Source organism: Otolemur garnettii, unplaced genomic scaffold (genome assembly GCF_000181295.1).
Source record: "Otolemur garnettii isolate 467f Iridium unplaced genomic scaffold, OtoGar3 scaffold00146, whole genome shotgun sequence".
Lineage (NCBI taxonomy): Eukaryota > Metazoa > Chordata > Mammalia > Primates > Galagidae > Otolemur > Otolemur garnettii.
Window position 1 is genome coordinate 3,937,932 of NW_003852541.1, and position 24,806 is coordinate 3,962,737.

At 47.3% G+C, this 24,806-nt stretch overlaps 1 protein-coding gene across 2 annotated transcripts in view; it reads right to left on the minus strand.

Moving 5' to 3' along the window:
- The window catches only part of RASGEF1C (RasGEF domain family member 1C), a 94,774-nt gene that overhangs the window by 18,943 nt on the left and 51,025 nt on the right, over positions 1-24,806 (minus strand). Inside the window, exons 2-6 of one of the 2 annotated variants that reach the window (XM_003799159.2) lie at positions 10,974-11,156; positions 10,692-10,814; positions 9,483-9,620; positions 5,550-5,750; positions 4,437-4,511 (exon numbers count right to left, since the gene is read on the minus strand). In XM_003799159.2, coding sequence (XP_003799207.1) covers positions 4,437-4,511; positions 5,550-5,750; positions 9,483-9,620; positions 10,692-10,814; positions 10,974-11,150 — 714 coding nt within the window. In that variant the 5' untranslated portion in view covers positions 11,151-11,156. Of the gene's footprint in view, positions 1-4,436; positions 4,512-5,549; positions 5,751-9,482; positions 9,621-10,691; positions 10,815-10,973; positions 11,157-24,806 lie in introns of those variants that run through there. The other variant, XM_012810974.2, reaches the window with a different exon arrangement.

The window sequence follows — 24,806 nt, forward strand, 5'->3', positions numbered from 1 at the left end:
AGAAACACAATAGATTATCTCTGTGACCTGAGTAGGGTGTAGGGAAGGATTTCTTAACTGCCCATCCCCTATAAAAAACATAAAGGAAAAGTTTAGTGAATTTGATTAGGTTGAGCTTAAAAACACCTAATCATCTAGACAGTGTAATGAGAATGAAAAGCAAACCAACCACCTAGAAGAAGAAAATTTGCTGTACATTTAGCCAATAAATGATTATTTAGTACATATGTGATATAAAACAGGAACAAAAAATTCTTAAAAATCCTTGAGAAAAACACAAACCATCAATAGAAAACTGGGGAGAAGTAAGTGGTAGGAATCTCACAGAGGAGTAAACAAGAACGGCCCAAACTCATGAAAAGATGCTCCATTTGACAATTTAACAAAAGCATAAAAGTCTGACAATTTTAAGTGTCTATGATGATGTGGAGCAAGAAGAACTCCCTGTTGGGGTATAAATTGGTATTTCCTTACCTAACAGTACCGGGTTTTGCCTTTACCTGACAGAAGCAGTAATTCCTTACCTAAGCATACCATAAAGCAACAGTTCTCAACATGTTCAGGGACTTCTGGGGTGTTCCTGGGATGCTTTTGGGGAGTCCACAAGGCAAAGCTATTTTCATAATAATATGATATTATTGGCTTTTCCACTGTGTGGAGATTTGCACTGATGGTGCAAAAGCAATGGCAGGTAAAATTGCCCAGTAGAAGAAAAAAAAAAAAAGTGAGTGTGACTTAAGAATGTCAAATGAAGCAAAACTTTTTAATTTTATTAAATTTTGACCCTTGAGTACATGTATCCACATTGCATGACCCAGCACACAGACTTTCTGCTGTGCACAGAAGTACCATGGCTGTCTCAAAGGGAAGCACTTTTATTTTTGCAACAGCATCTCACTCTGTTTCCCTAGATAGAGAGCCATGGCATCATAGCTCACAGCAACCTCAAATTCTTGAGCAATCCTCTTGCCTCAGCCTCCCCACGTAGTTGGAAATACAGGCACCAGCCACTACACCTGGTTAGTTTTGTTTTTGGTAGGGAGGGGGCCTTGGTCTTGATCATGCTGGTCTCAAACTCCTAAGCTCAAGCAGTGCACCCTCCTTGGCTTCCCAGAGTGCCAGGATTATAGGTGTGAACCAGGACACTGCTGGGCCAAAGAAAGCACTTGGTTGACTTGTGAGCTGAAGTGGCCACCGTTGTTGTGGAATATCATTTTTTTTTTTTTGAGACGGAGCCTCAAGCTATCCGCCTGGGTAGAGTGCCATGGCATCACAGCTCACAGCAACCTCCAACTCCTGGGCTCAAGCGAGTCTCCTGCCTCAGTCTTCCAAGTAGCTGGGACTACAGGCGCCCACCACAACGCCTGGCCATTTTTTGGTTGCAGCCATCATTGTTGTTTGGCGGGCCCAGGCTGGGGATTCGAACCTGCCACCTTAGGTGTATGTGGCTGGCACCTTAGCCGCTTGAGCCACAGGCGCCAAGCCAGCCACAGGTGCCGAGCTTATCATTTTTACTTAAAAGGACTGCTGGACAAACCAAGCTAATTCAGACTTCAGTATTTGGTAGACATTTTCTTGATAATGAGCAAATAAACCTGTCACTTCAAAAGAACAATTGGCAGTATTTGTTGCCCATGACAAAAAATACAAGCTTTAAAGAGAAAACTTGAAATTTGTAAAACACATTTTCTCCTCTGTGAATTTGATAAGATTCCTAATGCTTACAGACATTTTTTAAAAAATGAAGATTGATAATAATGAATATGATTTAAAAATTATTGTATAAAAATGTGCCAACATTTGGAAGATCTGCCATATTTTCCAAATGAGCAATGGATGATGTTACAAAATCATGCATTCAAGATGTAAAACTAATGGATTTCAATGTCAGAGAGTACAGAAAGTTCACTGATATATATTCAGATTTCACTTAGCAGTTAATCTTTAAAAGCTATCACTTGGTGAGTTTTAGTGTAGTATCAAAGAAAAATCATCACAGTTATATGAAAAAGCTTTTCCAATTGCCTATCTGTGTGAGGTTGGATTTCCTTCACCAAAATAATACATTTCAAGAGGTTGCAAAAGCAGATAAGGGAACCCAGTGGTCTTCTATTAAGTCAGACATTAAAGAAATATGTAAAAATGTAAAGCACAATCATTCTTATCAATAATTTTCTATTTCATAAAAAAGGGTCATGGGTCATTTTCACAAAATATTACTGTCAACATGTAATAGATTATTATTGTTATTTTGAAGTAAATATTTATGAAAGTTAGTCTTAATATCATAAATATTGATAGAAATAATATACAAAAACAAAAGTCCATTGGGGTCCTCAATAATTTTTTTTCTTTTGAGAGAGGGTCTCATTCTATCACCTAGGTTAGAGTGCAGTGATCATAGGTGACTGCAACCTTGAACTCTTGGGCTTGAGCCAACCTCCTTCATTAGCCTCCCAAGTAGCTGAGATTAAGGGGAGGGGATGCCACCTCACCTGGCTACTCAATAAATTTTAAGGGTGTAAAAGGGTCCTGAGACCAAAATATTTGAGAATTGATGCCTAGGGAAAGTATGTGCTTATGTGTGCCAGGAGACACCCACAAGAATGCCCACAGCAGTGATATTTATAATAGCAAAGAGCTGGAAACACAAATGTTCATCTACAGCATGGTGGATTAAGTGAATGTTATGTACAACCTTGATGTATTCACAATAAAAAAGTAATATTCAGGATGGGGGGCGGTGACTTATGCCTGTAATCTTAGTACTCTGAGAAGCCAGGTGGGTGGATTGCTTGACTTTAGGAGTTTAAGACCAGCCTGAGCAAATACAAGACCCTGCCTTTACCAGAAAATAGAAAAACAAACAAACAAACAAAAACAAAGGAAAAAAGTAGCCCAGCATTGTGATGGGCACCTGTAGTGTCAGCTACTTCGGAGACTGAGGCAAGAGGATTACTTGATCCTAAGAGTTTGAGGTTGCTGTGAGGTACAATGATATCACAGCATTCTACCCAGAGCAACAGAGCAAGACTCTTTCTCAAATTAAAAAAAAAAAAGGTACTCACAATGGTTAAGCAACATATATAAAACAACCCTCTAAGAATAGCAAAGTCTCCCTCCCTCCCATTCCTGCCTCCCAGCACCACAGCTGCCCAGAATTCCCAGAGCAATAAGGATTTCTAAAGATTGTTTGTGGACATGTGTGGGCATGTATATTTCCCGCATCCTCCCTTATTTGGGGTCCTCTGGATACTCCTGTCACTGTTCTTCACTCTGTCTTTTGGTGATCTTGGTGATTGTTCTATACACACAGTTGCCCTCATTCCCTCTAAGGGTTGCACAGCATTCTATTCAGACAAGTATTACAATTTGTAATCCAGTCCTCATGCTTGATAGGGTAATTTGCCTCCAGCTTTTGGCCATAACAGACACTGTATACCTCTATCTCAGCTATCTTTGTATATTCATCTTTGTGCACACAGATGTGTGTATCTGTAGGATAAATTCTTAGGTTTGGGAAGCTGAAATCAAGGATGTACTTTAAAGTGTGGAAGCTATTGCCAAGCTGCCCTGCAAAATGACTGTGCCGACTTCACCTTGCCCTATGAGACATGTAGACTGTGCTTTCCCCCTACACACCCACGACCTGTCCATCTTGGTTTATTTGAGAGGTGAAATGCAATCGCAGATTTTCTTTGTACTTTTATTTATTTATTAGGTGTGAGGGCAGAAGACACAACACTTCGGATTCAGCTCGTTAGAAAGCACCAGGCACCTGCTCGTTGGGCTCCTAGAAACGAAGGGCAGGATCGAAATCCCGGTGTGTGGGGCCATGTCAGGAGGGTGACCCAGGCAGGGGACGTCTTACCTTTGCAGGGGAACGCACACTGGTCCGTGCTCCCCCACGTGGCCGCTGGAGGGCACTGGCGCTCACGGAAACGCTCTAGGAGGGCGTGGGTCGGAGTGCAGGAGGGGTGGGGGACTCCCTCCACCCGCAGCCCCATCCAGGGCCTACCAGGCGTCCTCAAACTCCGCCCCTGGGCCACAAGCAGCCCGCCTAGGACATTTATCTGGCCCGCCGGGTGTTTTTGCCGCTGCTGCCTGTCCTGCTTAGCAGCCGACTGGTCCCGGCTGGCAGTCGGGCCCTCCAACGGTCTGAGGGACAGTGAACTGGCCCCCTGTTTAAAAAGTTTGAGGACCCCTGGCCCTAGCCTGACCTGAGGCGAGCCAACAGCCCGGTTCCCCGCCCACCCTCAACCCTGGCTCAGGGCTGTCTGGGCTGCTGGAAGAGCATGGGCTGTGTGGGCTGCATGGACGCTTCCAAGCCTATCTGTCCCACTCTGGGCCGCTCTGGATCGCTCTCAGAGTGGTCAGTCACTGGATGGGTGAGGGCGGTCACTACTGGGACAGACTGCCCAAGAGCGTCCGTCTACCTTTGTGCTGGCTAGAGGGTCCTTGTTCACAAAAGCCTGGACAAACTCTTCAGGCCCGATGTGTCGCAGCCGTTCCTGCAGGGGAAGGGAGAAGAAGGGAAGAAGAGGGCGGGTCTGGGGAGGGTACTCCTGTCGGGCTCCCTGGTACCCCAGGCCACCCCGCAAATGTCTCTCTCCACCTACTCTGGGGCGTGGAGAGCCTATTCTGGGTTGTCACAGAGCTCAGTACCATCCCTGAAAGGGGTAGTCTTTCCTTCTGGCCCCCATGGTGTTGGGGAGCAATGCATGTGGGGGCTGACACTCAAGGGAAGCAGGCTGAATACCAGGTAACTGAAATGACCTGGTCCCCTGGGGTCAGGTATCGTGGCCAAGAGCAGGGGATCTGGGTCAGAATTGAATCCTGGCTGTGTCCCTTCTGCTGTGTGACTTTAGCTAATCACTTACCCTTTGGGGACCTTAGTTTCTGTATCTGTGAAAAGAAAATAATTACGGTACCTACCTGGCAGGGTGAAGGGAACACAGAACAAGCCAGTGCACTTGAGTGTGCTGGGTAAACTGCCTGGGAGGCAGTGAGGGTGCCATAAAGGGAAGACCAGCTCCCAGTCTCCCCTCTCTCTAGGATGGACCCACAGCCTCTGTGTCCATAAGAAGCTAGGCCAGGGCATCCCCTTTGCAAGCAAAAAGAGTTTATGCTGTTGCTGCTGTGGAAAGGTGGGGAGGCTATCAGACATGCAGGCTGTGCTCTCCCTCTGTGAGTCCTGGATGGGGAAACTTAGGCCCCAGGGGGAAGGCACCAGTCCTGGGAGGATCACATCCTGGGTGTCAGAGGAGGGATTTGAACCCAGTTTCTCCTTCCCAGACCTAGACCCTCAGGCAGACCAGGGGCAGGCACCCGCAGCCCTACTGTCTCTTGTCCCAGTTCTGGGAGACTGCTCTAGGGCCCAGAGCCTCTGGAGATGCCAGCTGGCCCTGCTATGCCAGGCACCTTTATCTGTGGGTTATGGGGGTTATGGGGAGACCAGGTTGGGGGAGTGAGATGGAGAGGAGGGGTGATTGTGTTCCCACTTGCTCCCTGCTCTGGGTCTGGGTGGAAGGTGGTGCTGGCCTGCTCACCAGCTCCATGTGGGTCAGCTGCTGGGCCAGCGTGTAGGGGTCACTACAGATGCCAAGGAGCTCCCTGTGGATGGAGGCCGGCGGCTTGGTCCTGTAGGAGATGGGCTTGTTGGCGCCCACCAGACTTTCTGGGCCCTGGCCCAGGGCTGTCAGCCTCTGGTGCAGTGCCTGCAGGAGCTGCTGCATCCTCTTCCAGTATGCCTGGGCAGGGGAACAGGGCACTCAGGCCTCACCCACCTCCAAAGGGATGGCACCTGCCCCACCCTGAAATAGGACCCGACCCTAGGCAGGTGGGGGCTGGGGCCACAAGTCCAGGCCAGGTGGGGAAAAGGCTTCAGGGACACAAGGGGAGCTTAGAAGAGCACACAGTAGGGAGGGTGATAAGCTGTTGTGGGGCAGCTGTCTGCAGAGCAGGGCAGAGTGGGGTGGATGCTGCCAGGAAGCCAGAGGAAGGGAAAGAGGAGGGAGACAGGGAACTGGTCCTGCCCTGGAAGGCTGGTCTTCCGTTTGGCTTTAATGGTCACATCGCCCAAGCTCAGCTCAGAGAGGCCTTCCCTGACCAGCCCTGCCACCCTGCCATCTACCCCTAGCAGTCCTCATGGGACTTCTTCTACAGGACCACTGTGGATACAATTGAGTTTGTTCACTTCCTCAATAGAATGATAACTGCATAGGGGCAGGGAGATCTGTGTTGCCACCTCCATGCTAGCAGAGCCCAGCCCAGCTCTGGGCACATAGTGGGTGCTCCACACACAGTTATTACACCAACAGAGTCCCTTCTCAGCCAGCCCAGGACATACCCTGGGCAGGGCATAGGGATGGAAGGGCATGGAGGCCCTTGAGAGGTACCTATCCTTCCACCCCTAAGGAGAAACTGATTATTTCCCTTTAGAGACCCCTGTTTAAAGGAAATGCCATTGCACTGGCTGGGATATTAAGTAAGACATCTACATGTCTCCAAGGGTTTTGGTCTAACCCTCAGAACAGGCCCATGAGCTCATCAGCTCATAGCAAACATCACCCCCAGTGGTTGAAACCCCCTAGTAGCCAAGGAGATGGCCTCAGTGCTCACAGAGGCAGTGTAGGCAGCTGGTGGCCAGGCCTCTGGCAATGGCAAGCCATCAACCACACAGCCTGTGCCCAGAGGCCTCAGGAAATAACAGGTGGTGAATAGTCCGAATTGTCAGGTGATAAAAGACGGGGTGAATTTTTCTTCATGCTCTTTTGAAACACACAGAGCCTGTAGTGTTCTGCAGGTGTGGCATGTGGCACATTAGCTGTGAGGGCCTGGGAGCCTCTGATGGGCCCAAGGGTGCTGCTGCTATCCAAGGACTACACTGTCTAGAGGTCTAGTGACAGAGGAGGCACCTGCCTGGCCTCTTATGGCAGTACTTCTCTGTGAAGTAACCATGGGCAGCTGTAGGAGAGCCCTCACAACACAAGGAGGAGGACAAGAGCCCACTTAACCTGAAGGGGTTAAAACCAGAAGCACCCACTGGCTAGCTGGGCAGTGGTGGCTAACTCGAGGTCTGGCTCTTCTACCTCTTGCCCACTGAAGGAGCAGCCCCTCTCAGCAAGGGTCACCTGTTATCATCCAGTGTAAAGGGCTAGTGCCTGGAGGACATCCTCTTCGGGTGCGTGCCTTTTTGTGGAAGGGCAATTTGAGGATACCAAAGACACTGGGGTCCATCTCCTATTCTACTCCATACTACAGAGTGTGTGTAGGTGCAGTAACAGGCCTGGGACATTCTCAAGGTCAGTGAGGAGGCACTGACTTTCCAATGAGAACCAGCAAGGGACTCACACCCATCCCCTACCATCCAACTTCACCAATGCCAGGCAGGCCAAATAAGGGCAGATAATCCTATCTTGTCACATGACTTAGACCTCACTGTTACTGAAGACCTGGGGGCAGGGAAGAGGACAAAGCAGAAGACTGGGCTCTCATCCCCTTGCATACCTTCAACCGCATCCACCCACCTGCCCATTTCCCACACCTATCTCTTCTCCACACACATGCTATCACCAACCTCCCTTTTATATAGGGATCCACCCACAGATCCACTAATTCACTCATCTATCTTCTCTCCCTTCTAATATCCACCCACTCACCCATCGACCCACCCACCCATCAATCTACCCTCCCACCTATCCACCACCCACATTCATTCATCCATCCATCATTCACCTGTACCTCATCTCTTTACCCATAAACAGATTCAGCAATTCACTCATCTGTCCTTCCTCCCTCCTTTCTTTCTTTCCTTTTTTTTTTTTTTTTTAAGAGACAGAGTCTTACTCTCTTGCCCTCGGTAGAGGGCTTTGGTATCACAGCTCACAGTAACCTTTAGCTCTTGGGCTTAGGCGATTCTCTTGCCTCAGCCTCCTGAGTAGCTGGGACTACAGGCGCCCACCACAACCCCGGCTATTTTTTTGTTGCAGTTTGGCCAGGGCCAGGTTTGAACCCGCCACCTTCAGTATATGGGGCCATCGCCCTACTCACTGAGCCACAGGCGCCGCCCCCCCTCCTTTCTAATACCACCCACTCACATATTTACCCACCCACTGACCTTCCCATCCATCTGTTCATCCATTCACCCATGGACCGATCTACCTTTCCTACTTTTCTCTCTCCTCCTCCCATTAATCTTTCCACATCTGCTTACCCCAGGCATCCACTTCGCTATGCAGTTACCCAAACACCTGTCCTCCCTTACATCATCCATAAAAGGAGTCAGCTATCTGCCCAGCCAGTCAGAAGCACCCACTTTTCCTGACCCCCATCCATCCAATCATCAACTCTTCCTGAGCCTGTTCTGTGCTGAACCCTAAGCCAAGTGTTACAATGCTGAGATGGATCAGGGGATGTGGAGGAGGAGGGGGAGGTAACCCTCATCTCACTCAGCCTCAGATCAGCTCAGTCACTTGCCTGCTATGTGAAATGACCCTCTCAGCCTGTTATGCTGCAGGTATTATGGCTTCCTGTTGCCCAGCTTTGTCTTACATGCAGCTGGTTCTGCCATGTACAGATCTACTTTGGGGTACATCAGTAGCTACCAGCTTGCCAAAGTCAGTTTCTTTCCAGGGAATTTGACATATCCCCCACCCATTTCTCTCCTTATAAGGCAACACCAATGCTGCCCACAGCATTACTCTGGGGATGCTGATAAACTTACCCCTTCTATCAATAAATATACCAGGAGACATCTGTCCCTAGAATCCTGGGAGCTAAGGATTTTTGCCTTCCTTTCACCCATAAAGGAATTGGAGCTTGGAGATCTGTACGTGCTCTCCGCAGAGTAGTACAGCTGGGAGAGCACAGTGGGCACCGGGTGCAGAGGCTGCTGCTGCTTCCCAAGTCTCTGGGTTTTCCAGTACAAGGGCCACATTTATCTGCAGTGTGGCTTTAGAGCAGGGGCACCTGTCTCACCTTTGCCCTCAGCCTGCAGGGTTCACAGCTTACCCATGGAGGACTAAGAGGATCTCATGAGAATCTAATAGACAGTGAAAGGTCCTTGTCCCCAGCACTACTGTTCTTTTGGTTCAGCCAGGAGAGCCCTTTCCTGCCCCTGATTTGCAGGTCCTTGCTCAGGTGAGAGCACTGACCACCTGGTGCTGGTTAGAAGGAAATGGTGCTGGTCAGAAGGAGGGAGATCTGTGGCAAAAGGCTCAGGACCAAGGCTGAGCCATATCAAGAGCTCACCAGTGGATTTCCCCATCCCTACCATCCGATGCTTCCCTGAGAGCAGTCCCAAGAGAGATCAGGTCAAGAGCCAGGCATGGACTTGGAGGCCTAGTTCCCTCCCAGGGCCTGCTAGAGGGGCTGCAGTGTGCAGGGCAGTGATGGGGGACAAAGGCTCTGAGAGGAGGCTCTGGGAACAGGCCCAGGATGTGAGGGTGCGGAGAGGGACGCCTGCTGCCCAGCTTGCCCACCTCGTCACAGGGGGCAATGAGGCCCACCACGTCCTTCAGGTGCCCGATGGTTGACTCCTCTTGGAAGTCCCGTGGGAAGGTCTCTGTCCACTCGGCCAACAGCTGGAGCAGTTTGGGACCAAACTTCCGGACTCGCGCCTGCACAGCAAGGCAAGTGAGGGGTGGGGGCCTGGCCTGGTGGCGGCACCTCCACCCTCATTCCTGTCCTCAGCATGGTCTGGGCTGCCCCAGTGCATGGCTGATGGTGACAGGGATGGACACCAGGGTGGGGTGCTGACCCTGATGGCTCCCACCGGGAAGTTGAAAGGGACAGACGCATATAGGGAGGGTCCATCTGTTTCTGTCTGCTCATCTTGGTACTCCCTTTCTGTGGTGATCACACATCAATTTTCCCTTAGGGAAACTCTCCCTGGCCCATGTCAGTGGTGGCTAATCAGAGCACTGCACACTTCCATCATGCACAGTGACTGGCTCACAGATGGGCACGTGACCTAGGCTAGGCCAATGAGATTGGGACTTTTATTGGTCCTGTGGAGAAAAGGGGCTTTTTCTTTCTGCCTGGTTGGAGAGGGTGGAAGGCGAGTCTGGCACACTAAAGGCGACCTGTCACTTGGGAGTCCTAGTGAGAATGGCCCAGGAGCCAGAGGGAGAAAGATCAGGGTTTAATGATGTCATCTGAGCTCCTGCAGCCAATGGTACCTGAGACCTGAAAGTTATCTGAGCTAAGAGTCCCGTTGTTTTAGGCCTGTTCACAGGCCATCACTGTAACAATAGACCCTACCTACAGGCCAATAAATAGTCAGAGTCCACAGGATCCACCAGGAATGGAAGAAATGTAAGGAACCATGGAAGGCTGGGCCATCAGTGAGCCCCACGGAGAAGGGATGGTGGACTGGGTGTGCTGGCAGAAGGAAGCCCAGTGGAGGCTGCAGGGCCTCTCAGGCCACAGATGCAGGCAGGATCTTACTAGCTCGGCTCCTGGTTCTGAGTCTGGGCTTAATGTGAGCTTAAGGGCTCCCACAGGGCATTGGAAAACTGCACCGGAGTTAAGGTCCCTGCTGGGTCCCTTCTGACTCTGAGCCTCAGACAAGTCAGAAACCCCCCTGAAGCCACCCTGTCAGGAAAAGAGGGACAATCATTACCTCCATGGGTGCATGGCAGGGGAGTTCTGATACACTCATAGACCCCCTGGCCTGCCCTGCCTCTCACCTTGTCCAGCACTGGCTTGTCCAGCTGCTGCTGCTCTATGCATAGATGGCAAACTCGGGCCAGGAGCTCCTGAGGCTCAATGAAGAGACGAGAGCTCAACAGGAAGGTGAAGATGTAGGCTTTCTGGGGGGACACATGAGAAAGAGGGCACACTCTCAGACAGGCACTAGGAGGGCCGTGCCTGCTAGTCTGCCCACCCCCGCAGGCCTGAGGTCACTCCCAGTCCTATTGTCTTCCCCTCAGCCTTCTTACTGCCCCTCCCCCCTAGGGTGGGCCACCCACCTCCGGGTAGTAGTCAGCTGTGGGCACCAGGTGCTGGATCAGTGTTTCCAGGGAGGCTGAGGATGGAGCTCCTTCCAGGAGGGGCTGCCGGGCCTGCTCGCCATCTGTGGGCTCTGTAGGAGGTGGGCTGAGACTGCCTGGAGTGACCATGTTGGAGGTGCTCAGGGTCTGGGGCATGCCTGCCTGTAATGGCAAGAAGCAGTGGGGGCATGCCTGAGCTGGGGCCTGCTCAGGCTGGAAGGGCTCTGCCTCCCACAGTAGCTTCTGTGCTTGCTTGAGAGCAGCGGTCATTTCCAGGAAGGGTTTTCAGAGACCCCCCACTTAGCACCACAGCCTCAATTCTCGTTCTTACAGCCCTTTGACTCTCTCCCAGGACCCATCTCTCCTCTATTTTCTGCTCCTCATTTAGGGGCAGGCTCTTTCCAGAGTCTGCCTCCCTACAATCTCCCACCTCCACAAACGCTGACTTGACAAGTCTGAATAATCAGGATATTCCCTGCTTTGGCTGGCCACAAAGATTGGTTCAGGGATGAGCCTGATCCAAACTGGGGGGGCTCCAGTGCAATCCTAGAACTTCTGTGACACTTAGAAGCATTATTTCTCCTGGGATCCCTGAACTGGTGGAATGTAAGCCCAATATTGTTGTGGCCGTCTTGGCACTAGAAGCCAGGAAAATGGGCACACTCCTGAGGACAACATTGGAGGTCTTGGATCCTGAGGTTTCTGAAGCAGCTTGGTGGATTTCTCCTGGCATCCAAAGCAATCTGTCGAGCCTTGCCTCCTAACACTCCCCATCACACACTTTGGTATTTTAAAAAAAGAGATGGGGTCTCACTATATTGTCCAGGCTGGCGTACAGTGGCTATTCACAGGTGCCATCATAGCTCACTGAAGCTTTGAACTCCTGGATTTATGCAATCTTCCCGCCTCAGCCTCCCACATAGCTGGGACTACAGGTATGCATCACTGTGACCAGCTCCCATCATTTGCTCTTGGTGCCAGCCATGTACTCTCCTCTAAACACCTTCTCCAACTCTGAGCAACTGTACATACTGTTCCCTCCCATAAGAAGTTTCTCCCACCATCTTGAGCTCCCCATCCCTTCAGGCATGGTTGAAATCCCTCCTCCTTGTTTTTCTCTGCTTCTCTGCAGTGTCCTCCCCAAGGCTGCACTTGACCCCTACTGGGCATTAGCAGGTTCTCCTTGTCAGCCTTCCTGGGTGCCTGGGGCTGCTGCTGTTGGTACCTGGTACACAGAAAGGCCAGCTCCAGCTGTTTTGGTGTCTTTTCCATTCAAACCTCTTCCAGGCAGAGCATGGCCTCTTCACAGAGGCCAAAGTATATCCTCTGAGCCAGCACTGAGTACATGCGTGCACAGGGAGCCCATATCTACTCTCTGAAGCTCTTCCCCTTATCCCTGTGGACCATGAAAGAGTAAGTCTCTCACCTTGATGTATCTTGGCCAAGCCCATGACTGTTTAAACAGACTCTATGTTCTCAATCATGGTATCATGTGGCCTCACCACAGGGACTCTGAGTCTCACCTGCTCACATCACCTCTGCTTGTCCTATGGCAGACCCTGACCCCAGCTCCCTGAGTGATTCTGCCCTGGGAATAGAGACAGAGGGATGTGGGGGTCAGAGGGAGCCCCTCAGAGGGCTGTCCTTTGAGTATGTGGATGTGGGAGGTGCTGGGACTGGGTCACAGCCTGGGGAGGGTTCAGGTATTAGCATGGACAGCAGACTGAATAGTCCCCAGCCCTGGTGACAGACACAGCTTTATTTTTACCTCCCTGGCATGCTGTAAGTGTTCAATTTTCAGTTGGTGACGCTGTAAAATTTCACAGAACCACCTCCTGTCCATCCCAGGGGAGACTGCCAGACAGGGGGGCTGGCAGCAGCTCAGATGCTCAGCAGGGAGGCAAGGCCAGCCATGGGGCCGGTGCCACTCTGCTTGATTCCAAAAGACAGAAAACTCCAGAGTTCTCTCCTGCCAGACTCCTGCACCTGTCCACCCTGCAGCATTGGGCCCGCCCTCGATCCCAGTCCATTTTTCTCAAAGACAAGCCAGTGGTAGAGGTAGAGGTGACTCTGGAAACCTTTCTGCAGGGCAAGGTGGTCTGCTCGACAGGGGGAGGGGCTGCAGAGGGGCCTCTGTGAGGGAGGAGCCCAGAACACCTTGAGGCCTGGTCTGGAACTGGGTGCTAGATGTAGGGTGCTGGGCACACTGGGCAGAACAGTGCTCTGATCCAGTTCTGTAGTGATGAACTCACATTGGGGGCTAGGTGGTGGTGGTTGCAGAACCATTGTGACCCTCAGGGATGCCTGGGGGCCCAGGCTGCTGGTGGCCCTGTAACCTCTAACCACCCTTGGTGTCACCAGCTGGGCCCATGCCTGTGTGTGAATGAATGGGCTCATTCTTGAGCTGCAGTCTCTGGTTTCTTCCTGCTGTCACTCAGGGTCATTCATTTATGCATGTATGCACAGCCCTGGCACTATTCCGGGCACTGGGGATAAGCAAGACCTCAGGGAGCCAATGGAGGGAGGGAAAGCTGCACACAGATTGGAGGATTTGCTGATGAGGGGAAGGTGACAAATCCCTGCACCTGCATATTCCTGGGAAACCTCCAAAGACAGGATGGGGTGACACCAGGAGGTGCACTGTTCATTCAGACCCAGGCCTGGGCCCAGCTGGTGACACTAAGGGTGGTTGGAGGTCAGATGGCCACTAGCAGCCTGGCTCCCCCAGGCATCCCTAATGGTCACCAGTCTTCCTGCCCCTCCTTATAGGCATGTAGGTGCAGACAGGATAGGTGTCCACCCCTGGCCTCTGGGTGAGGACAGCTTGTGGGGCACAGAGGACCCTGCTGCTCCTCCAGCCACCTTGGACAACCCCATCCTCCTTCCACCAGCAGGGGCTCCAGCCCACCTGGAACACAGGGAGGGGCTGGGGGCTTGCGGATCTACAGTAAGGACTGAGGACAGGAAGGTGTCTGCAGAGAGACATGCCAGGGAGAGGAACGGGCACATGCAGAGAGGCTCAGTGGAGCTGAGGGCCAGTGTGGTGTGGTCATAGGTGTGTGCATAGGGAGTGGGGAGTGAAGTTTCAGATGAAAGCATGTGCGGGGTGGTGGGCACATCACATTCTTGTGTGCAGAAACAGCCACATGACAGGCCCCTGACTCCATCCCCATGTGACCCTTTCCATAAATAACTACTTTCATTAGTTTCTGGTCTAACTTTCTATAGCTTCTTTATTCAAGGACAGGAAATATAAATATATATTCTCTCCTTCCTGTCTATATTACCAAGAAAAGTGGCAAAACCAGTCTATACTCTCCCACACTGGGCCTTTCACTAACAATGCATTTTGGGAATCTTTCCAGGAAGGTAAGACAGAGCAAGACTTCTTACATTCACTTTTTAATAAACCACCTCACAATATTCCATTGTTTGGATGTATTCCTGGGGTATTTTTAAAAGCTGATAATGAAGCAGACCTATTGTCCATCAGTAAAAGAATAGATAAGTCAAATGTCGCATATCCATACAATGGAATATTATTTAGCCTTAAAAAGGAAGGAAATTCTGGCATATGCTACAACATGCACGGATCTTGAGCACATTATGCTAAGTGAAACAAGCCAGTCACAAAAGGACAAATATAGTAGAATCTCAATAGTTGACCACCTCCCTACATTGACCACCTCCTTAAGTTGACATAATTTGCATAGACCAGACAGGCACCACATGTACCTATCAGTACAGTAGGCCTTGTTCCTTATGGGGACCACTTCTGTATGTTGACCAGTTGACCAGTTTGTTACAGTGCCTTGGATGGTCAACTTACAGAGGTTCTATTGTACTATAATTCCACTTACCTAAATTACACTTACTTTTACCTATCATAGAGAAAGAAAGTAGAATGGTGGCTGCCAGGAGTGGGAAGGGTAGGTAGGAGGAGTGAGGAGTTAGTGTTCAGTGGGTAAGGAGTTTCAGTTTTGCAAGATGAAAAAAGTTTTGAAGATAGATGCTGGTGATGGTTGCATCATCTTACATACATATATAATGTGAATGTACTTAATGGCACTGAACTGTACACTTTAAAAATAGTTAAGGTGAGGCTGGATGCAGTGGCTCACACCTGCTATCCTAGCACTTTGGAAGGCCGAGGCAGATGGATTAACTGAGCTCAAGGGTTTGTGACCAGCCCGAGCAAGAGTGAGACCCCTGTCTTTACTAAAAATAGAAAACTAGCCGGTCGTTGTGGTGGTAGCCTTGTAGTCCCAGCTACGAGGCTAATGTAGGAGGATCACTTGAGCACAAGAATTTGAGGTTGCTGTGAGCTAGGCTGACACCATGGCAATCTAGCTTTGGGCAACAGAGTGAGACTCTGTCTCAAGAAAATATAGTGAAGACAGTTAATTTTGTTATGTATATTTTAATAAAAATTTTAAAAAGCTAATGATGCTATGAAAATTGTTTATTCTTAAATCATCAGTAAGTATTCCGGTCTGTGTTTTTGTGAACACAGTTTGCCGGATGCCATGGCAAGAGGGCTGGAAGTGCTGGGGTCTGAGCATGGCTCATGGCAGGTGGAATACCCGTGCTCAGAGCCCTGTCTCCAGAGTCCTTTCTGTTTGTCTGCCTGGCTCAGCTGGGGGCATGTGGCTCAGTGTGTGTGGTGTGGCTCTGCTGGGTTTCTGCTTTACATCCATGAATGGGCAGGTCTTAATACAATGAGCAGTGCTGGCAGGAGTGCTAGGGAAGCCCCTGACATACCACTGGGCAGGGAAGGGGATGAACCATCACAGTCCCTTTAATTGTATCATGATTTGGCTCAAGGTGCCAAGAGCCTTATGTTTGATAGTGTCCATTTACCCTAATCAAAGCCTTAGATATGTGTCCCAAGAAAATAATCTCAAGGGGAAAAGCTGTGGAAAGAAAGGCATTCGCTTCTGTATTAATTATCAGCACTGAACAGTCTAGAGCTGCAGAGATGATGAACAAAGGGAGACTGGATGAGGAAATTATCACGTACCCACTGGTGGAGCTGCTGCCACCGTTGAAACGATGGTGTTGAACACTCAATAGTAACTCAGGGAATGGTTATGGCACACGGAAGGCAAACCTGCACATGATGCAAATGCTGTGATTCGTGTGGGTAAAGACCCTCACTCTGGGGCTCTGAAAAATGCATCAGAGATGGGCCTTCCCTTTCCCGTTGTTTTTGTGTCATTCATTCAAGCGAGCACATTATGCTAAGTGAAACAAGCCAGTCACAAAAGGACAAATACAGCATAAAGTTCAGGGTTAGATGAAGGGTAAAGTTCAGTGTTGGATAAAGCCATGAGGATGACAGGCCCCAGGAACACCTGAACACATTTCAGGCTGTGTTGTGCCCACTTGTGACAAGTCTTTGAGGGAACACTGAGAGGAAATGCCTTGCTCTGGCACAAAACCTGAGGGGCTGAGCCAAAACCTGCCATTGCCCTAGGCATGGGATGCTGCCTCAGTTTCCCTTTCCATGTCTCCTATTCCTGCTGCTCAGTCCCATCTCTCTAGCATATTTGGGTCTCCTTGTGTTCATGACTTCAGGCCCCGAGTCTGGAGGGTCCTGAGGCTCCTGCAGTCTGGAGAAAGCCTGGCATGGACTGTGTGAAACTGTGCTCAGGGAGACAGGTGGGCAAAGGAGAGAGGACCCTACAAGCCACAAGTTGCGGGGTGTGCTGATGCCCACCAATGCCTGACCAGGCATCATTCCTTCTCTTGGCCATTCTGTAGACCCAGAGCTCACCCTGCTTAGGGCTTTGGCACAGGCAAAGTTTCTAGGACAAAGTGGCCTATGCCTAATTCCTCTCTGGGAGATGGGGAAAAATGTCTGCAAGGACAACAGCATGGTAGTGGCTGGCTTATAAGGAAGATGCATCCCTAGGAGACAGATGGATTTGCATTCTCCTGGTTTTGGGAGAGATGTGGGTGCTGGAAACAGCTAACTTTCATCTGCCCCTGACCATACAAAAACATACTCAAGAGGCTGCAGAGGGCCCTGCTGCTCCTCCCCAGTGTGGGGCTGGGAGGGGATGGCCTGGTTGTGGCCATGAAACCATAGGCTCTGCTGGGCTCTGGGGAAGCTGGTCCATGCTAAGACCTTCCAGGTTGAAAAGCCCCCTGGACTCCTGACTTTTATGCTTCATATTCTGATTTTAAGGACAGCAATTCATTCTTTTTTTTTTTTTTTTTGTAGAGACAGAGTCTCACTTTATCGCCCCTGGTAGAGTGCCGTGGCGTCACACAGCTCACAACAACCTCCAACTCCTGGGCTTAAGTGATTCTCTTGCCTGAGCCTCCCGAGTAGCTGGGACTACAGGCGCCCGCTGCAATGCCTGGCTATTTTTTGGTTGCAGGTCCGCCGGGGCTGAGTTTGAACCCGCCACCCTCAGCATATGGGGCCAGTGCCCTACTCACTGAGCCACAGTCACTGCCCCATTTTATTTTTTAAAAAAACCATCATAGGGGCCACACGGTGGGCCAAAAACACATTTGGAAATGACATCTCTAGCTCCCAGGTGGCCAGTTCACAACCCCCACTCTGCGGGGTTCCTCACCCACTGCATTGGGTGGCTGGTGCAAAAAATCTGCAAAAACTGAAATCCATCAAACCTACAGAAGAAAAGCATGTGGCTGGTCAGTACAGTATCTTGGGGACTAGAAAGAGATTTTCCCTGAGCCAGAGGTAGCCATAGGAACAGAGGCTCTGAGAAATGGCCTCACATGCCTGCCTCTTCAAGTTATAGAGAGGAGCTGATGAGACGGAATGTGCAAAGCACCCAGGACGGCGCCCCCGAGGAGAAGAAAGGCCACCAAGGCCAGTGTTCCCCATGGCAGTTCACAACATGCCAAGGCTGGAGCCACGGCATAGGTGGCCATTGCTCCAGCTGCTAACCAAGGCCCTGCACCAAGAAGACTTGCCAGCTGGTCTGCCCCAGTTCACCAGGGTCTCCACAATGCTGTGTCCTGGACAACCCTTTGTCTCATCCAGCCCTGCAGCTGGACTTCTGAAACCAGCCTTTAACAGCTGCTGGAAATCACCCCGGGTAGTTAGCCTCAAGGGCAGTAGGAGGCCTAGAACACCAAATCAGAGCCACTTCTGCCCTTGCCTTAATGTAGCAGAATTGTACACACTTACATATTCTCATCATTTGTTTCCCTTCTCCCATTATATCTTTTAAAAAATTATGGTAAAATATACTTAACATAAACTTACCATTTTAACCATTTTTTAAATTCATCATGGCCTTTGAGGCACAAAAGTTTTTCATTTTGATGAAATCCAATTTGTCTATTTTTTATTTTGTTGCTAGTGCTGTGTCAGATCTAAGAAATCCCATATCATGAAGATTTCTCTCAATATTTTCCTCTAAATGTTGCATAGTTTTAGTTCTTACATTTATGTCTTTGATCCATTTTAATGTTTTATATGGTATTAAGTAAGAATCCACCTTCTTGATTCATGTAATATGCAGTTTTCCTAGGATCATTTGTTGTGATAGGTTGTCCCCATTCAATGGTCTTGTCACCCTTGTAAAAAATCATTGATAATATATGTGAAGGTTTATTTCTGGGCTCTTCATTCTATTCCATTGGTCTATGTGTCTATCTTAACACACTGATTTGATACTGAAGTTTTATAGTAAATTTTTGAAATCAGGATGTTTGAGTCCTCCTACTTTGTTCTCATTTAAGATTGCTTTGACTACTTGAAATCTTTTGAAGTTCCATATGAATCCTAGAATAGAATTTTCTGTTTTGTAAAGAACACCATTTGGATTTGATTGGTATTGCATTAAATCTATAGATAACTTTGGGTAGTACTGATATCTTAACAACATTAAGTCTTGCAGTCCATGGACATGGGATGGCTTTCCATTTATCTGTCTCTTCTCTAATTTCTTTTAGCAATATTTTGTAGTTTTCAGCATACAAGTCTTTCATCTCCTTGGTTAAGTTTATTCCTAAGTATGAGTTTCCAAGTTTGTTTTTTTTTTTTTTGATGTTTTGTAAATTGAATAATTTTATTCAATTATATAATTAAAATTATTTAATTTCCTTTTGGATTATTCATTGTTAGTACATAGAACACAACCAATTGTGTGTGTGTGTGTGTGTGTGTGCTGATTTTGTATCCTGATACTTTGCTGAATTTGTTAATTAGTTTTAACTTTTTTGGTGGAATATTTAGAATTTTCTACTTATAACAGCACATCATCTCTTTTTCTTTTCCAATTTGGATGCCTTCTATTTCTTTTTTCTTGCCTAAATGCTCTGGCTAGAACTTCCAGTACTACAGTGAATAGAAATGGTGAGAGTAGGTATTCTTGCCTTATTTTTAATCTTAGAAGAAAAGCTTTCAGTCTTTGGCCATTGAATATAATTAAACTGCGTGTTTTTCACATATAACCTTTATTATGTTGAAGTAGTTTCCTTTTAGTCTAGTTCTTTTCAGTGTTTTTTATCATGAAAGGGTATTAAATTTTGTTTAATGCTTTCTCTGCATTAATCAAGATAATCATGTATTTCTTCATTCTGTGAATCTAATGTATTACATTGATTGATTTTCATATTTTGAGCCATCCTTGAATTCCAGGAATAAACTCCACTGGTATATAATCCTTTTAGTGTGCTGTTGAATTTGATTTGCTAGTATTTTGTTGAACACTTTCACATCAATGTTCATAGTTCATAAGGGATGAAGTCTGTGGTTTTCTTTTCTTGTGTCTCTGTCTGGCTTTGGTATAAGGGTAATGTTGGCTTCATAGAATGAGTTACGAATTGTTCCCTCCTCTTCAATTTTTGGGAAAAGTTTGAGAAGTACTGGTATTAATTCTTCTTTAAATGTTTGGTAGAATTCACCAGTGAAGCAATCAGGTCTAGGTTTGTTTTTTTTTTTTTTGATGAGAGGTTTTTGATTATTAATTCAATCTGTTTATTAGTTGTAGACCTATTTAGATTTTCTATTTCTTCATGATTCAGTATTAGTAGGTTTTGTGTTTCTAAGAATTAATCCATTTCATTTAGGTTATTGTATATGGTGGTATACAACCGTAAATAATATCTTATAATCCTTTTAATTTCTGTAGGATTGGTAGTGATGTTCCCATTGTCATTTCTACTTTTAATCAATCTTTCTTTCTTTCTTTCTTTCATCATGGCTGTGTACAATCATGGGGTACAATGTGCTTCTTTCTCCACTATCTTCCCTGATATCCTTCCTTTCTATGTGTAAGTAGCTATTACTTGCAGGTTTTGTACATGGATAAGTAGCTATTACTTGCAGGTTTTGTACATAGATTTTTATATTTTATTAGTTCTAATAGCCTTGGAGTTTGCAGAACACAAACATATCTACAATTAATGATAATTTCATATTTCCCTTTCTGGAGACTAGACTCCTTTCCCTTTTCTTGTCATAATTGTATTGGACCGAATTTTCTAGCATAAATAATCCTGGTGAGAATAAGTATCTTAAATTGTTCCATCTCTATATCAGGGTCATGTATGCCATGAGAAGAGCAGATAGCCCAGCCTAGCTGGGCCTCAACAGAGCTTGTGTTTCAGTCTCTGTCAGTTTTAATTGTCTCAGTGCAGAGCCCCTGGAAGCTCTGGGTAGAGGTCTGGATTCCAAGCTTTACTCACAAGGCCTATTCCCTGGGAAAGTGTCTAGAGACTTAGCTGGCCCAGGGCACTGTTGAGAGGGTCAAATGGGCACCTTAGCTTGGGGCTACTTCTGCTGCTTCTCCAGGAAGAGGGATAGACCCTGTCTGTGCCCTTAGAGGATGTGGAGCTAGACTCAGGGCTGTTCCCAGAATCCTGGATAAAGTACCTGCTCTGCCTCACCCAAACAGGATCTAACTTCAGAGGTTCAAAGAAGAAATAGACTCAGTATTATGCCTCATATGTCTTTGTTCTCATATGTCAGTGTCACTTAATGCTTTAAGTGAACATATGGGAATGACTGTCTACTTCACAGAGGAGTGCACATCGGTCTTAGGGGTAAAGTGAGATAGACAAGGATACCAGATGGTGACTAGTGGACTTTCCTTGGATCCCAGGGCTCCTGACTCCATGCCCAGCTCCCAGTCCTGGCTCTGTGAGGGGTAATTGGCAAAGGCTGAGCAGAAGGTAGACATAGCCTGAAAGTTTAGCAGGGCAGCTGGGATCAGGGGCTAGGAGCTAAGAGAGGACAATCTGAACACTAGAAGCCCAAACATGCCCTGGCCTCCAGGAGGCAGGAGATCCTTTAGCAGCCCCTGATGGATATAGCTAATGGAGAGGCCTCAGTCTCCAGCCCACGCCTTACCTACTTTGCATATGAACCTCAGGGAAGGAAGCCTCATTCTCCCCACATGGGCCTGGACCATGCCAGCTCATCCCTGGCTGCTCTGAGTAGTGTCAGCATCTTTTCTAGGCCCCCAAACTCTGTGGTCCTACTCTTCACTCTCTGGAAGAGCCCAGAGCTGGGACAGTCATCTCACTCTAGTTTCAGTCTCATGAAGGGCTCCTTCTTGTCCTCTGGTGTCTGAGGGGATGCTGTGGGGGTGTCAGGACCTCCCCACGCCTAAACTCAGAAGCTGTGCCTGTGCAGGCTATGAATGTACCCGGCCTTGCCCTCACAGGTAACAGGCTTAGCTGTGAGGGGAGGATGAAGAGCAGCCTGAGTTATTTCAGGGCTCCATATGGCTCTCAACTCCTGCTGACAAATCCTGCTGTTTCTGCTTCTCAGGAAGCTCTTGTTTCCGAGAGCTTAGGGCCTGGCTAACAGACAATCTGTCGGGTGCAAGTTGATGTACAAGACCCATAGCAGATTGGTAACTAAAAATAGAGCTCTCCAAAGATGGAAAAGGCACCTCTTTTCTGCTCTGCATTGCATTCAGTCCCCTGCTCTTGATCCACATTCTTGATTATTTCCTGGAGACACAGGTCTAGAGGAGAGGTGTTGCCCAGTTGGTCTCCCAAACCACAGTGAAGGGGTCTTGTCTCAGCCTCCCCATGCTTAATGCTTCCTTGCTTCCAAGAACTTCTCCCTACTGGCTGCAACCTGAGAAACTGAGTCCTGGACAAGGAGAGTACAGTATTCCCTCCATTATTCCTAAGCAGCCTGTCCAGGTTATCCAGAATAGAGCAGAGTCCTTGCTGAGAGACTGTCATTGAGAGATATTCTCTTGATCATTTTTCTCTCACAGATTAAACACAAAAGAGTCTATAGGCATACCTACAACTTAAATAATAATAACAATGTGAACATCTGTGAACTTCTACTCCCCAGGCTAATGAAAAGACCATTACCAGTATGTTAAAATATCCTGTGTACTTCCCGTAGTCAACCCCATTTCTCACCCCCTAACCTCTAGGTGACAACCACCTTCCTTTGTGCTGACTGTGCCCTTGGTTTTCCTTATGGTTCTACCTGTGTCTATCCCTGAACAATGTCCTGCTTAGTTTCTTCTTCTTCTTTTTCAGAACAATTCATGATGTATAAGATCCTGCCTAGTTTTGAAAGCACAGGGTGAGCACACACTAGCTGTAAGGAGAAGGTGGCACTGCCCCCACTGGATGGAGGCTCCAGGAGGAGGTGAGAGGGTCTGTTTCCAGGTCGTGGTCTGGTTTTTGCTTCTCTGGATTGATAAGGCCCCTTCCTGAGAGGTTGTCAGCAAGGTCATAAGGAAGCCTCAGGAAACAGGGCTGAGCATAGCTGGGCACCCAGCAGGGCTGAGGGGTAGGCCAGACACTGGATACGGAGCAGAAATACACTCAGTGGGCAGGGCTGCCCTATACCTTCTGCTCCTAAGCTTACCATGGCCCCCCTCCAGCTCTCAGGGAAAGCTGGAAACCTCTGTGAGTGATGTGTGCATCCTCAGAGAGCAGGTGTGAAGAGACCCTCATCAGCACGTGGTCTGGATGAGCTAAGTCCTGCTGAGAACCTAGGCTGACCTCTCCTGAGCCATCCTATCCTCAGTTAAAAAGATAGCCCAATAGAGAACAAACTTGTAGGAATGATGCTACCCATCTTCAAGACCTACTATAAAATTATACTTATATGTACTATAAAATAGGAATCAACAATGTGGTACTGGTGAAAGAATAGACAAATAGATCCATGGAACAGAACAGAGAGCTCAGAAATAGAGCCACATAAATACAGGAAACTGATGTCTGACAAAGGAGCAAACACAGATAATAACAAATCCACAAATGGAACAACTGGACATTTACGTGCAAAAAATGAATGCAGACACAGACTTTTACACCCTTCACAAAAATTAACTCAAAATGGATTACAGACCTAATTGTAAAAAGCAAAAGTATAAAACTCCAAGAAGATAACATAGGAAAAAATCTAGATGACCTAGGGTTTGCTGGTGACTTTTTAGATATAACACTAAAAGTATGCTCCATGAAAGAAAGAATAATAAGCTGAACTTCATTGAAATTAAACATTTCTGCTTCTGTGAAAGACATTGTCTAGAGAAAGAAAAGAGAGGCCATAGACTTGGACAAAATACTCGCAGAAGTCATATATAATAAAGGATTGTTATATAAAATACACAAAAAACTCTTACAACTCAACAATAATAAAACAAATAACTGAATTAAAAAATGGACCAAAGACTTTAACAGATACCTTACTGAAAAGGATATAAGGTGGCAAATAAGCATTTAAAAAGATGCTCCCCATCATATGTTATCAGGGAAATATAAACTAAAACAACAAGATACCTAATAGGTGAGCCAAAGTGCAGGACTCTTACAACACCAAATGCTGGCAAGGATGTGGAACAACAGGAACACTCATCATTGCTTGTGTAAATGCAAAATGCTACAGACACTTTGGAAAATAGTTTGGCAATTTCTTGCAAAACAAACATACTCTTACTACATGATCCAGTAATGTCATTTCTTGGTATTTACCTAATGGAGTGGAAACTTATGCACAAAAATCTGCACACAGATATTTCTAGCAGTTTTATTCACATTTTTCCAAACTTGGAAACAACCAAGATATTCTTCAGTAGGTAAACAAACTGTAGTACATCCAGACAATGGAGCACTATTCATTATTAAAAAGAAATGAACTATCAAGCCAGGAAAACACATGGAGGAAATGAAAATGTATATTAATAAGTGAAAGAAGTCAATGTGAAAAGGCTACATATGTTATAACCATAACTATATGGCATTCTGGAAAACACAAAGTAAAAAAATCAGTGGTCTCCTGGAGTTAGGGGGAAGGGAAGGATGAAAAGGTGGATCACAGAATATTTTTAGGTCCGTATACTATAATGGTGAATACTTGACATTATACATTTTTTTAAAAACCATAGAATGTGCAACATCAAGTGTGAACCCCTAAGGTGAACTGTGGACTTTGGATGATGATGATGTAGCAAAGTAGGCTTATCAGTTGTAACAGATGTACCACTCTTGCAGGCAAGGTTGATAATAGGGAAGCCTATGCCTGGTGGGGACAGGGGATATATGGGAAATCTCTACTTTCTCCTCAATTTTGCTGTGAACCTAGAAATGCTCTAAAATGATAAAATCCATTTTAAAAAAAGATGGCCTCAAGGAAATAAGGGTCTTGGTGATGCTTGGGTCACACTGCTGTAGTATGGCTCATTGCACTCTACATCTGGTATAAAGTTGTCATGGTGAGATTGCTTTTGTCCAAGTAATTCCTTCTTCTTTTTGTGCTGAGTCCTATTTCCTATATTTCATGTTTCCTTTCTTGGTTTGGTCTTTCTTTTTTTTTCTTTTTTTACCTTTTTTTTTTTT